The sequence below is a fragment of the Thunnus albacares genome, chromosome 1 (assembly GCF_914725855.1).
Source record: "Thunnus albacares chromosome 1, fThuAlb1.1, whole genome shotgun sequence".
Taxonomy (NCBI): domain Eukaryota; kingdom Metazoa; phylum Chordata; class Actinopteri; order Scombriformes; family Scombridae; genus Thunnus; species Thunnus albacares.
Window position 1 is genome coordinate 6,576,744 of NC_058106.1, and position 15,398 is coordinate 6,592,141.

The 15,398-nt window shown below is 38.0% G+C and overlaps 1 protein-coding gene across 1 annotated transcript in view; it reads right to left on the reverse strand.

Moving 5' to 3' along the window:
• The window catches only part of si:ch211-186j3.6 (neural-cadherin), a 260,357-nt gene that overhangs the window by 154,132 nt on the left and 90,827 nt on the right, over positions 1-15,398 (reverse strand). Inside the window, exons 14-18 of the mRNA XM_044357504.1 lie at positions 14,500-14,627; positions 14,082-14,268; positions 8,952-9,095; positions 2,298-2,418; positions 1,835-1,997 (exon numbers count right to left, since the gene is read on the reverse strand). Coding sequence (XP_044213439.1) covers positions 1,835-1,997; positions 2,298-2,418; positions 8,952-9,095; positions 14,082-14,268; positions 14,500-14,627 — 743 coding nt within the window. The remainder of the gene's footprint in view (positions 1-1,834; positions 1,998-2,297; positions 2,419-8,951; positions 9,096-14,081; positions 14,269-14,499; positions 14,628-15,398) is intronic.

Here is a 15,398-nt window from a genome sequence, read left to right on the forward strand (position 1 = left end):
ACGGCGAGACAGAAAGGGTGATGAGAGTGTAATATAGCTTATTTTACTCTGTTTAATCATTGAAATGCTGCTGACTTGGAGTGATGTCTTGACTGGAAGCACTTCACAACTGCTCCGTGCAGTTATAAACTCTCCCGTAGGTAAACCTGGCAGAGATTCAACCTCCTCCACCCAAGGCCCCACTTCTCCTGCCTCTTTTCTGTCTGCTCTTTCTCACTCATCCTCAACACATCAGCAGCAATTACACCCTGGGCAGGCCAAAGATGTTTTAATTTAGCAAGGTAATTGCAATGTGATGTAGAGCCAAAATGTACTTGTCTTCCTTTAAAAGAGTAAGAAATGTAGAGAGAGAAGAAAGCACCAGGTGTTCTATAACTATATGGTCAATATATATATGGTATATATATACAGTGCCAGTCAAAAGTTTGGACACACCTTCCCATTCACTTGAATTAGAAAGTGTGTCCAAACTTTTGATTGGTACTGTATATAATATTCAAAACTAAGTGTGATTTTATTTCACAATTGTGACAATTTATACAAGTTAATGATCTTCACACATATGAAATACAATGTCTGCTCTATTTACCAGATTGATTACTTGTTAAATGCATAGCTTCAGGGTTAAAGCCTGACTGATCTCGCTATGGACCATATCCAGGAATGGCTACACAGTAATTACTAGATAAAGACTAAAATCAATTTTAGAAAATAAAATCTAAAGACAGATCTAAGGACAGAACTAAGTAATGTTGACTTCTATCTCAATTAAATGTCTCTGAGACACAACTTCTGCCTTTTAAACTTCCTTGAAAGTTTTAGGGGATTGATTTTGACTTAAGGCAGCAGTAAAGACTTTAATAATTAATAATAATAAATAAATGAAATGCATGTGAAGTGTTTTTCAAATCAAGACACGAGACGTGTTTAGCAAAATTAATGTTTCTAAAACTGCACCTCACTTTCTAACAAAAACTGACTCATGCAAACACACTAGTAAGGCAGATACAGTCACAAATATGCAATAAGACAGTTTACTGAAATGTATAGCTTGATGTCTTAAGTTAAGATTATTTTATTATTGGATTATTATTTCATTCTAACACAACCCTGTTTTTCTGCTTAGCTTGCATTCTTGGACAAGCCAGACAGTTAGATTTATGCTTTTTCGCATTTTCAAATAGTATTTTTCATTTTTACTGTCACAAAAGAAAAGGCTTTTAGGATGAGGACTAAGCAATGTGTTTAGTGAAGGTAATGATATCTCAGATAACAGGTTTTGACAGAGTTGCTGGAGTGTAAACTTTCCCAAATCAATAAAGAGAAGGACAGAGATGCTAAGTAGTATCCAAGACAGCTTCCACACAGACGGAAAATACTTTACAGTGGATGTGCTATCCTGAAGAGTTTTTTTACACAAAATATTATAATATGAAATATTCCTTGGCCTTGAAGTAATGCTGTGTTAGTGTATACTAGGTAGTAAGCTAGACATGCTTACAATGCAGCTCACATTAGAGCAGATAAACACACTAACCATTCCTTACACTTTTGCTCTTGTGCTTTTGGTTTAGGAAAGGCTAAATAAAGGCCGAACCCTCCAAATTTTTTCTATGCAGAGTATACCCACGAACAATGTTTATGCATGTGGAAGATTCCATAACTTGACAGGCCCTTTGTATGTAGTTATAGTAGCTAAGCTTTGTTTGGACCATAGCTGTTTGGGGAAGAGGTCATTTGCATGTGATTACACAATTTATATGCTAAGTAAACAGATTATTGCAGTAAACACTCACAAGCTCTATTATACAGCTGAATAGTGACTAGGGTGTACCTGTAACACAAACACAGGCGAGCCATCTAGCTCCTCTGTTACGCTGCCGTAGTACTCGTTAACGGTAAACACTGGAGCCTCGTCATTCTTGTTGACCACGTTTACTGTCACTGTTGAGTAATCCTCCCACTTCCCATCTGAAGCAAGGACATGAAGCTTGTACCTGGGAAAAAAGACTTAGCTTCGTCAAGGGCTTTTGAAAAAAAGCAACAGTTTAGATTCAAACATTAGCATCAGGCTTTGGTAAGCCAGTTACTTAAACATTACAACTATGGAGGTATAATTGATTGAAGTACAGCTGGAGTTTAAAGCTATAATACAGTGCCAGGAAAAGAAGTAAACAAGGAAAATAACACCATATATTTCCAGCAAATGCCTTTGACAAGCATTTACATGAGTCAAAGAAGTGTGAAAAAGACATTTTTTGTGGTTCAAAGGATTCTTCCCTGGAGTGTGTTCCTACCTTTTGTTCTGCTCATAGTCCAGAGGCTGGGCGATAAAGATAGTGCCCACCTCCGGTTCCACATCAAACACCCCTCCCGTGTTCCCTGATGTGATCTGGTAGCGCAGCTTAGCGTTCCCACCTGCAGATCAGGAGAAGATGGAGGTTGAATGAAGAATGACAGTTTGTATAAATGAAACTTAGTTACTGACAAAGCTGAGTATAGTAAGTAAGTCTTGTTGGAGCTGCGGTGGAGGCATAGATTCTCTTGTATTTGTACCATAAAAGAGATTTGGTGATAGCTTGATCCCCCATGGATTTGAAGTCCCCACCTAATCCAAGGCTGTCTTTTTCTGTCAATCAACCAATCTGTCACCCTTAACTAAGATGGATAGCATTGGTCTGCTTTAGCTGCTGGAGTGGAATAAGATAGCAAGTATTTGGAGTGATCTGATTGTTATGAGTCTTTAAACAACAGACAGCCTCTGCTCTAACAAAGGCAATTACAGTACTATACCTGCTGCATGAGAGCAGCACCTTCATAAAAAGAAATCTATGAAAACTTAAAAGTGAGATGCTTTATAGCCATGTACAAGTACTAATTGCAGAACAGCTCTAAGACCTGTTGAACAACTTGTATTACAATGGATGTCTATCAGGTTTGAAGAAACATTAATCTCTGGTTATGTTACATGAATAGAAAAGACAAAATGTCATAAATTAATCTAAGTGGTTGAAGACCAGACACAGACACTACTTTAAGAGCTGATACTTTAATCAAACTTTTCTATTGAAATGCCTGAAACAACACCTTTCACAAGAGGTAACAATCATTTATTTTTTAAATATCATAAGATATACCAGGTTCAAAACACACAACAATAATAAAAGGTATGTACTTTTATTTACTACAGTAAGGATTGTCTTCCAGGGTTCCACTGGTCCTCAGAGTAACAGGAATGCCCAAGAATCTGATATATGTGACTAACGTTTCACAGGAACATCCATGAAAAAGATCATTGTACTTGCAACAAATTTGTAACATTTTTGACTCTGAAATCACACATTTTACCATGAAATTTTATTAAAATTAAATACAAATTTTGAAAGCATTTAGATTATTTGTCTAAGACAATTATGTTTTCTTTCAAAGTAAGCAAAAGTAACACCTCTTGAGTAATGTGGCCTTAATTGTACCAGAAATGCTAAACCTAATGTGTGTGCTGTGTGTACTGGTTTTGAACAGTGCCATTCAAAATTGCAGCAATTATGCCTTTTTAGCCAACAAAAGCTGATAATAATGGTATTAAATGGATCTTGGGGTGTAGGATTGATGCAAAGCCAGAAACCTGAGCGCAGTACTGAATGGAGGGTTCACATCTATTCCAGGTCTTCAAGAGAAAAAAGAAAAGAATATCAAAATATCATGCTCCCCCTACTACAAATTAATATACAGGGCAGTTTCAGTGTAGCCTATCCTCTCTGATACTGGGATGGGCAACCCATTTAATTATTATTATCATGATTGTTATTGATGTATTAACTTTCTATGTCACAGTGGCCCTTGAGAGACAATTGATAGCTCAGACTAAAATATGTAATTGCCAGTCTCCAGTTGACATCACAGTGCTTAATAGTGAATAGGATTTAACAGCAGACACCCATGGACACCATCAATAGTGTCCATAGTACACCGCCATGGGTGTTCACGGTGGGTGCCTGTATAAGTTCCTGTGTAGTGATGCATGTAATCATCACATTTCCATTTGTTTTACTCGCCTAAACAACACTCAGCTCACTTTTGAAGTGAGGATCAAGAGAGCCTTTCTATTATAAGAAAAACATTGACAGGTTGTGTTTAAAAGTCCTGACGAAGTCCTATTATGCAGCCGAGAATAAAACCCATACAAGTGATTATGACAGTTAACTGCAGCTACAGATGCCACAGTTAAGGCATATTTACTTACTTGCTAGCAGAGGAATGCAGACAGAATTAAATTCAGTGGCATTTATATTGACACAGAGATATGCAGAGATTAATGTCAGTACTCTTTATATGGTTTACTGCTCAATCAAATCTTATGCTTTTAGGACCAAATGCAGTAAAGTGCTTTACTCTGTCCCCCAATAGTCAGAAAAATTACCTGAATTCTTCAAAACAACAGCAATGTAGTAAATTTGTCATTGAATAATTGATACTTTATTGTTACATGCACTCTCAAATCATACTGCTGTTAAGTCCACCCTCCCCTCATCTCCAGAATTCTACCCTACCTCACTTAATAATCTTATTTTTGTTAGCTCTGCAAAGCATTTTTAATAAAGTCTATTAGATGCTGATCAACAAAATGTTCCCCCTCAATGCAATTACTGGTAAAGCTAAGGTCTGCATCTCAATCACTGTTGCATCCACCACCCCTTGTGTTAATATGAAAGGGATAGGAGAAACCTCTGAAGACGAGAGGAGATTCACAGCTTATTAGCGAGATGAAAGTCAAGGAAGGAGAGAGGAGAATGCTCTAATCCAGATCGTTTTGTACCGTCTGTTTGTTGGCATTTTAAATGAGACATTAGGGGATTTATGCAATTGCATCCTCTCTTTTCTCTCTCTATCATTCTCTTTTTTTTTCAGCTGTCTCAATCTCTTAAGTATTTAGAAAACTGTTGAGACCCAAAGGACAAAAGAAACAGAGGAAGTAATACAGCGGTTAAAACAAACAAACAAATGGAGGGAAAATGAATGTTTATTCCCAGTTGTACCAATTTAAAAACTCTTTTCATCTCCCTAGGTACTGTACTTAACTGAAACTGGAGTATACAGACACGAGAGCAAAGGGAGAAACAGAAAGAGGCACAAAGACACACTCAGACAAACACAAACACACACACACACACACACACACAGAAGGCTGACAGATGTCACTAATAGCAAAGACATGCACCTCATTAATGGAATTTGGAGAGAGATCTTTTGTACTCGCTCAAAACTTGTATCACTATTGCCTGCACTGTTAAGAATATAGATATTATTGTAGCTTGTGGTATAAAATACTCTTCCCCCACAGGCTGCAGTCAAACACTGTAAAATACACTGTATTGTGCAAACGCCTCCGCGTAGTTCCTATGTTTAGGCGGAAGTAGCGTTTTAGCATTTTAGTGGCAAAGTGACAGCTGAATTGGAATGTACTGAACAAAAAGATCGACTAAATTCTGGGACACCATTGGACTCCACTGGAACACTGTGAGTCCAAGTTGACTACAGTTGTCCTCCTCTGCGAAGATGCAAGCTACAAACTTGTCTTAGCCACCTCTCAGGCCAAAAAATAGTGAGCATTTGCTACAGAAAAGATAGATTTTCAATGGATTATTCCTTTAAGGCCCTAGCCAATCCAGCATTATAGCAAATTCCTAGAGATGTATGATGATCTATGGAGACAACTAACCCACCCTATTGAAATGAATGAATGAAATATATTATATTGAAATATTTATATATAAGACTGAGACATATTTGCAAGTCCAATTTTCATCGCATCATCTCTAAAAATGGCCACAAAAAGAAACTAGATAGTCTGAAACCTTGGCAAATGCTTGTGATCATCTATGCCCTTTAGGCTTCCTGTTTGTAAGCAGTGAGTGACAGCAAAGTCATGCCATCCCAAATATATTGTGTAACAATGAAAGAGACTATCATTACATGATAACCATATTAAATACAGCCAAATTTGAAATACTGTCAACTTTATTTTAAATACTAATATTAGTTATTCTTCAGTTTGTACTTCCCATGAACTGTGACAGATAATTTGGATTTCCAAACATCAATCCCAAAATCAGACCAACAAAATAAATGTTATAATGCTGCCTTGACTATGTCAGAACTGACAAACCACAGTACAGTCAGTTATACACTTTATTGTGTAAAAAACAAACATTTGATAGGAACACCAAACAAGTGTAAATTGAAAAGGGTCACTCATAGTGACAAACCAACAGATAATTAACACTGAACTATGAAGCTCCAGAAGCTTTTTTAGCATCTTTTAGCTAATTGTTTTAGCTTTTTTGGTCTATTGTGCGCAAATTTACCCCCATTGACAGCCATTCCTGGTGAAGGTAATTGGTGAAGAAAGCAGAACAGGTAGCAGCAAAAGACCCAGATTTTACTCTCAGTAGTTGGTTGAAACCAAAGGAGAGTGAATATCGAACTCACATTAGTCAGGCATCAAGAAAAATGACTCCAAATAAATGCTAATGTTCTACAAGTAAGTAGACAACTGTTTGTCACATTAGCCATAACAACTGCATACTCCACCGATATGGTGGTGGCTATATGTGTCTTAGCTTGTTTTGGTAGTTTTCTGCCCCTCGATTTCAAAACACTATTAATAATCTAAGAAGAGAAATTCTTTGGATTTTTAAGTTACCTTTTCCCATTTTGCAATAGCCCAGTTCTTACTGTATGTTTCTCTGCTTCTGTTCTCTGTTATGCAAACCACTGTCACTTACAATGGGAAGTTCTCATTGATTTTGTTGTTGATCTCTGACTACCAGACCTTTTTTGATGAGAATCCTATCCAGTTTAGATGTCTTTTGACAGTGTAAGCCACAGTTCTCAAAGATACTCTGTGAGAGACTTCATTCCTCAAAGTAATAATGGTCTTGTCTGACATTTGCCTCTGGCCATGACAGCTGAGTGTCTTGGCATATTCCACCACACAGACCTAAATCTTTGTATTTAAGGATCATGGTGAGCTCTCAGATCCTAATGAGGCCTTTTAATTAGAACTTTATTAAAGGCAGGTGCACTGGAAAGGTCAACCAGTTAGGCTTTTGTAACTGATATAGCTATATACTGTAATTACTGAGCCCTACCTGATGTCTGAATTTTTTAAATTTTAATTGAGTGCCTCCTGCCTCTATTCTGAAAAACTGACTGGACTCTCCTAGACCTAATACATTCTTACAATAGTGAGGTTTTCCCCTGACATTATGGCTCACTGTCCTTGAGTTCTCTATAACTGCAGTCTCGTGGAAACATATGTCATACAATGAACTTTGAGTGAATGGAAATCTATTTTTAGCCACAGTAGTAGCATGGCTCTAGGAATGACAATGTCAGTTGGACGTTTGGTCTATTGGATGGATCGCCATGACATTTCAAACTTACTGACCTTGTCTGTGTTTGGTTTTTCTTATAATGTCTTGGGAACCAGTGGATGGACAGCCATGAAATTTAGTACACATATCCATGACGCCCCCAGAATGTTCCTAATGACTTAGATGATCCCTGACTTTTCATCATGTACTACCAGCGGGTCAACAATTTTTGGTTCAAAACTTTCATTTATGATCGTTTATGTATTCCTGCCTAATGACACACCCATTGGTCTCAGCTGTACTTTGTGATTAGTACTAATTAACAAATGTTAACATGCAAACATGCCAATTTAAGATGGTAAGCGTGGTAAACACTACCTGCTTAACATGTTGGCTTTGTCATTGTAAGCATGTTAGCAGGCTCAAGTTAGCATTTACCTCGAAGTACTGTCGTGCCTTTAGCCCCACAAAGTCATATCTATAGAATTTTACAAACTGTCATTCATCAAATTGGCTGACCTTAAAGGTTCTATATGTAGAATTCTGAAGCAGTTTAAATGTATTAATGTTTTTTTATTGCCAATAAATGAAAGAGTAGTAATGTAGAGTAAAAAATGAGACCTTCCCCAACTTTCTCAGTTGTCTGTAACACCCTCTGGACTGATTTTTATATGAGGGAACTGGGGAGGATTTTCAACAAAAATCCAACAGCGGTGACATTTTTGTGTGCTCCAGAGTGCCTGGCCTCTCTCCCACTAATGTCAACAAATGACCAGCATAACAACACAACAAAAACTGTGCTACCCGAGTAGAAGTGACTGGGAGTGACAGATGCTTTGCAAAACACGTTAGAGATCTTTTATGTAATTATGAGAAAGAGAGTGAGATGAGAGAGTGAGATTATGAGAGAGTGTGAGCACCAGGATGTTGAATACACCTCATTTAATGGACGCAGGTGTCACTAATGAGAAGGAATTTCTGATTCCTACACACAGAACCTTTACCAAAATGTTCACAAACTTTTGCTAAAGAGAGGTAAATGTTGCTGGTTTGCCATTGACAACAAGTTGGAAAAATACGGAAAAACGCCAGTCGTGTCAAAAGATTTGAAGGATCTGAAGCATCTACCTGGTGCAGTCAGCTTCTCCTCAATATTTAAGTGGGTGCAACATCTTAACACAAAGGAATATTTGATATAAGTGAAGGGGAAAAAAAACTGTTCTGAAGCCCAAAATGATGAAATTTCACATTTAAACGCTTGAGAGCATCTTTCTCTGCCTTGTATCAAAAGGTTACATTAAATGGGTTCTTCTACAGTGGCTGATTCAAACTCACACATTTCTGTGTTTTTCATGGATTCATGACATGTTTTGTAGTGAAAACACCCTTTTCCTCAAAGTAAAAGTCAGACAAAAGCAGTGAAATGAAAGGGAAGCACTTTAGCAATGTGCTTTACAGTACCAGCTCCACATCACTCCTACACTATCCATCAAGCACTTTCATTGCCTCATTCCCAGAAACATAAAAAATAGACACACACACAGATATACATATTTCTTTATCCATGCCACCCACCTTCGTCCCCATCATTGGCACTAACAGTGAGGATGGCAAAGCCTACGTCAGCATCTTCATCCACATCGACTTCATAGGATCCCTGTGCAAACGCTGGCTTGTTATCATTCACGTCACTGATAAAAACACGAACATACGCCGTGTCTGAAAATCAAGAAAATGAGAAAGAGAGTGAGAAAGAGAAAGAGAGAGGCGATTATAAACATGAGGTTGTTCTTATTCTGTCAACATTAACATGAACATCTGTCTATCTCTCTTTGGATCGCAGCAATTTAGTCTCTTTTCAGTAGTGTGCATGCATACACACCTCTACACAAACTGTGCACAACCACACACACGAAGATAAAAAACTCGACACATTTCTTCATGCGCGCATACAGAAACAAAAATAACTTCCAATTTTTTCCTTCCCTCCACAGTTGTCTACCACTTCTCCATTACATCTGTCATCTGTCTCCACAATCTGTGTCCATTTTACCATGAAATACAGCTGTTTCTTTTTTCCTTCAGCATCTAACTGCAGGCTGAAGCAGAGTACAAAGCACCCTGGGGTGCAGTGTATGGCTCGGTAGTTGAGCAACCCAACATACTACGCTTCCTTAGATATCGGTATCACTACGAGCATAATTTGCAATACATGCTCTAAGATGAGATAAATTATTTAAACCAGGGTGGAAGAGATGGTACACAGTTCGTGGCACAGATAGCAAACTAATGCAGCGCTTAGAGCTATAACAAAACAAGTTGCAGATGCCAGGGCTTTGCACATGTTCAGAATCTGTCAGAGAGCAAGGGAGGGAGAAATGGAGGGAGGGAGGGATGGAGGAAGAACAGAGAAAATGGATAAACAGATGTAGCAGCCATCCCCTCATCCTTCCTCTCATCTGCTAATGCTGCATGATCATCCATGTTTTCACACTTCTAGAGACATGTATGTGTAAAAATCACACCCCCAACCCCACCCCACCACACTAGCTTAGAAGTAGCAGGAGAGCTTGTTTTCTGCCTGTGAAAACAGTGTTAACCAAGGTTATTTCTGTGACCACTTGACAGTCAGGTGCCTCTAGTCTGCAACTCGTGTGCTTGGCATGTGTATGTATGTGTGGGTATAAAAAGTTAAAGCAAATATTACATTATATTACAGCATATTAATGTGTTATTAGTGATGATGAAAATGATTGATGTTTCCCTCTCTAGTCCCTCCTTTGAATCTTGAGTCGATGTTATTTTATGATTTTTTTTTTTTAAATTTCCTTTTCATCATTTTTTCAGATGACACATGAGGGTTTGTACTTTGGGATTTTTGAAGGGCAGAAGTCATATTTTAGTTGTGTGTATTAAAAAACAAGCAACACCAGTTGTGTTATATATAAATAAACAAAAATACTGTCATACATGATCATACAGTCATACAAGTAACTAAAGGGTTGTTAGAAGAAAAATATAGGAAGACTTTCAGCTGTCAAACAAAGTACACGATAAAGAAGAAGAAATAGGAAAAATCAGGAACAAAGGAAAACACAATAAAATGAGATACAGAGAGTCACCAAAGACCAATAAAGTGCACTGTACACTTCAAGTGAATATTTCACGACAAGATAGCCCATTAGACTCCTAGACTTCATGATACGGTTGTGAAAAAGCTGGTGGATGGAATTCACCTCAGATTTGCCCTGAGGACATTTCATTGCCCTCCATGTTTTAGTAGTCAAGTTTTGAAGACATATTTGAAGACGCTTCTATATCGAGCCATACACTTTGAGTATCATCACATATTCAAAGAGATATCAAAGCCTTCAATCAATACTTACAGTACTCTTAACAATCAAAGTGGTGAGAGCGGGCAGCCCTGCCTTATACGCCTGTGGGTGATAAAATGATCTGAACACAGTCTCTTGATGAAAACCACAGCAAAGAGTTAATTTACTCACACTCCTACAGGCAAATGCTTTTTCTGCATCTGGTGAAACCACGAGACCATCAGCCTGTTGTGTCAAAAAAGTCTGAATTGTCTTTATAGGAGCTTACACATTTTGGAGTTTGGACATCAGAGTTAATAATTAAAATATCGTTTCTGCAAATCAGAACGTCTGAAGATGCGTTGGATGAAAAACTGCTGTGAAAGAACCAAAAAATCTGTCGATCACTGGCACTGACTATTTACAACCTTTTGATTCTCAGAACCTCATCAGATAAAAATCAGTCAGTGCACAACAGTCAGTGCCAGTGATGAAGAGTGTGTTGGATTTTGCACACAGTGTTTGAATTGGAATAAAAATGTGCTTTAAAGTAGCATCTGCATGGCACAGGGCTTTTATCTTTGAAACCTAGTTTAAACAACATAATAATACAACAAAAAATAATAATCATGATTTCATTTGAACATAATGGTAAAAGTAATTATTTTTAAATAATGAAATACAGTAAATTTCCTTGGTGAAAGGAAGGTTTTTTATATGATTGTCTAGTCTACACAAATGTATATTTGTGAGCAGGCTTCAATAAAAACCAGTTGAAAATATGTCATTAATTATTCTTTGTAGAGTAGTTACAATGGGAAAGACTGCAGCTGGAGGTGACCAGACATGTACTCCATACAGGGGAGAATACATTCAATTCAAGCAATGGTTGCAAATATAATGGAAAAGACTATCAGGTCAACATGATGGAGTGTCATTGGGATTTAATGTACCAATACAATAAGAAATCAACTAGCCAAAAGCACAGACTCTGATCATTTGTAAATTATCAGATTTATACTGTATGTATTGTATGATGCATTTTAAAACTGATCAATAATAACTTTTGGGTTAAAAAACTGATTCTTCATTTCTTTAGTAATTGATGGGCTACTTTAAGAATCTGTTGTCTTTTCACTGAGAAAATTAAAAAAAAAAAAAAAAATTGGTTCATTTGATTTTGTTATTTTTGTTTGTTTCAGAGCAGAGAGCAGTCATTTCCTTCAGCCCGATTCTTAATATTTTAAAAGTGAGTAGCTCTTTAAGATCTGGTCAGATATGTTTCATTACAGGTTTAACAGATAATCCACTCACATAACACTGAGAGGATTCCCCTGTGGAAATTATTATATATCAGAAATTGACAACTGCAATTACCGTACATACCCTCATGAGTGTGCGTGTGTTTGTGTTTTGATGCGTGCGATTTGTGTTAAGTATCTGTTCATTTGCCTGCCATCCATCCTTCTTCATGCCACCTCATTCAACATTCATAACGCAGAAAAAAAAAAAATTTAAATAACTCCCACAGCTTCCCTGCAGTCTCGGCTCTACTTAATATTTGACTTCTGTTTACGTTGCCACAAATGTCATAGTGAGCCAAACCTAGAGAGAGGATCTGTTAATAATTTATGATCACATTTATTAAACATATATCCTGCTCTGTCTTACTGTTTCTTCAGCACCTCTCTCCATCCACCCATCTGTCTCAACATCTGTTCATTTCTCAGTGTCTCTCTATTCTACCGTTGGAGCATGTATGCATTTCATCTGGCAGCAAATAAGAGAAATGGAGAGATGGAGGAGGAAAGAGTGCAAGAGAGACAGACTGAAACAGAAAGATGGCCTGTGGTCCTTCAACAGGGAGAGATGAGCAGATGTGGGCAAGAGACAGAAAGAGGAAAAAAGAGATTATTGCTGCCTTCAATGAAGATTTGGAGCCACTACAGAGCAGCTGTCGAAAGCTCTCTCCTATTTTGTGCTGTTCCTCGTTTTCAGTCAGTACAACAGCAACCATCATCATTATGTAAACTAAATTAAAACTGTAATATCTACAGAATCATAATTATTTCTGCAACTACATCAATCTGTGAGCATTTTTACATGGAAGATTATGATTCAATAACCAGTATAATCAACTCCTGTTTGAAATTAACTGCTACTGCTAATCATACCTGTTGATATGATTAGCAGTAGCGCCCTTTTAGGGACTTGCTCATAATTTGCAGTAGAATATGTACTAAAGTGCTCAGTGACTGTCAGTGTGACACATACTGTAGGTCATCATGTTCCCAATGTCCTTTCCTCAAAATTCTTTGCTGCTATATTTGCCCAATTTAGAAGCACGCTCCCTCAGGAAGCAATGTGAGCAAAAGAATTATTTGTCAGGAGCTTCATGACAAGGGTGGAAGAGCAGTGGAAAGCAGGCCTAGGATCACCTTTCACAAAGCCAAACCTAAACTGGAAAGGTCTAAAGCATACCACCATTGGACCCTGGAGTGATGAATTACGCTTCACTATTTGGCAGCCTGATGGATGGTGGATTACAGGAGAATGCTGCCTGTCTGAATGCATAATGCCAACTGTAAAGTTTGGTGGAGGACGAATAACAGTTGTGGCTGTTTTTCATGGCTTAGCTCCAATTAATTAATGTTAATGATATAGCATACAGTGATATTTTAAACAACAGTGTGTTTCAACTTTGTAGCAACAGTCTAGGGAAGACCCTTTGCTGTTTCAAAATGACAATGCCCCCGTACACAGAACAAGGTGCAGAATGATATGGTTTTCCCAGTTTGGTGTGGAGGAACTTGACTGGCCTGCACAGAGCACTGATCACAATCCCATCAAACACCTTTGGGATGAACTTAAACACCAACTGTAAGCCAGGCATTATCGCCCAGCATCAGTGCCCAATGTCCCTAATGCTCGTGTGGCTGAGTGCGAACAAATCTCTGCAACCAGGATTCAACATCCTGCAGATAGCCTTCCTAGAAATGTGGAGCCTTTTATAGCTGTGGATCAATGCCTGTGGTTTTGGATGGGAACAGAATATCACATAGTGTCCACATACATCTGTATACTACAGAAGTCATTCATCTTTTTTAAGATAATGCCACATATAGAATACAGGTAAAATCTTTGTTGGGGAAACTGAAATGTTAAATGTTTTCTATCTCTTAAAGTAATACACAGGCAGTTCTACTAGTCTATATTGCTGCTATTCTCTATCATAGACATAGACAGTAGCAATTCACTATAACTATTGTAGTTCATGACAGCTTCTACAGTTGCTGTTCTCAGGCACAAGATGTAACAATGCTGGACACACCACAGAAATCAAAACTCTCTTCAGTTGCAGGCTAGTCTGTGTAATACTAGTCTTACTTACCAGAGTTGGGCTGTCCGTGTTTGCCTGGCCGTGCTGATTCCCAGCCATCCACAGACTGAACCTCCAACAGGTATGAGCTTTTGGTCTCCCGGTCAAACACAGTCTGTGTGTAGATGAATCCCAACTCTGGATCAATACGAAAATACTGGTGGTCTCCGCTGCGATCCTCCAGCAGGGAGTAGGAGATCTAGGGGGTGGGTGGTTGGACCAGACACAATTATGCAGCGGGTTAGATGCTAAAATACACTTAATTACTGCTAATTTACTCAGCAAAGAAGAACATTTTTTGGATCTTGAAAAACAGAGAGAGAGAATGCAAATGATAGAGTGCATGTATTCAAAAGGGCCAAGATGTTAAAATCTTTTTCTCTCACTTTCACCACAGTATGTGTGTGTATGTGTGCGAGTCTGTTTTCACCTTGCCGTTGAGACCCAAGTCTAGGTCATTGGCTGAAACCTGGAAAACCAAAGCTCCTGATTCTGCCCCCTCAGTGACCGAGGCCTCATAAATGGAGGAAGTGAAAAATGGGACGTTGTCATTTACATCTGAAAAAGGCAAAGGATGGAAAGACAGAGTGTTTAGAGTACACCAAAGATTTTTTTTTTTTACATTATATGTTTGGTGGATTTGACGGAAACATCATAGATGATTGATGGGCTCTTCACAAGGCCCAAGCTGCCTGCAGCACTGGCTGGTAACATCCATCTGGCCATACTCCATAGCTGCTTGTACCAACAAGTCATTGGTAGTACAACAATCAATTAAAAAGATAAGTTAAACTCTTTGAAGTAATTTGCCAAGTAGTCACTTTTATTTTATAAGTGTTTCTTCTTTATGAGTAGAAAAAAGCCTTGTATGTGTACTGTCAGTGGTGGAAGAAGTAATCAGATCCTTTACTTCAGTAAAAGTACCAATACAGCAATGTAAAAATATTCCAGTACAAGTGAAAGTCCTGCATGAAAAATCCTACTTAAGCAAAAGTACACAAGTATTAGCTGGATGTAGTTCTGCATGTTTATGTAGTATTGCAGTAAAAGTAGTGGTTTGGTCCCTCTGACTGATATATTATTACATATGACATCATTAGATTATTAATACTGAAGTATCAGTGTGTAAGCAGCATGTTACTGTTGTAGCTGCTGGAGGTGGAGCTAGTTTCAACTACTTTATATACAGTTAGCTAGTTTAGTCCAGTGGTTCCCAACCTAGGGGTAGGACCCCTCAGATAAATCTGAGGGTTCGTGAGATGATTAATGAGGGAGGAAAAAAGAAAAAATGGCATGATTGAAGTTTGATTTTTTGTGAAATATTGGATC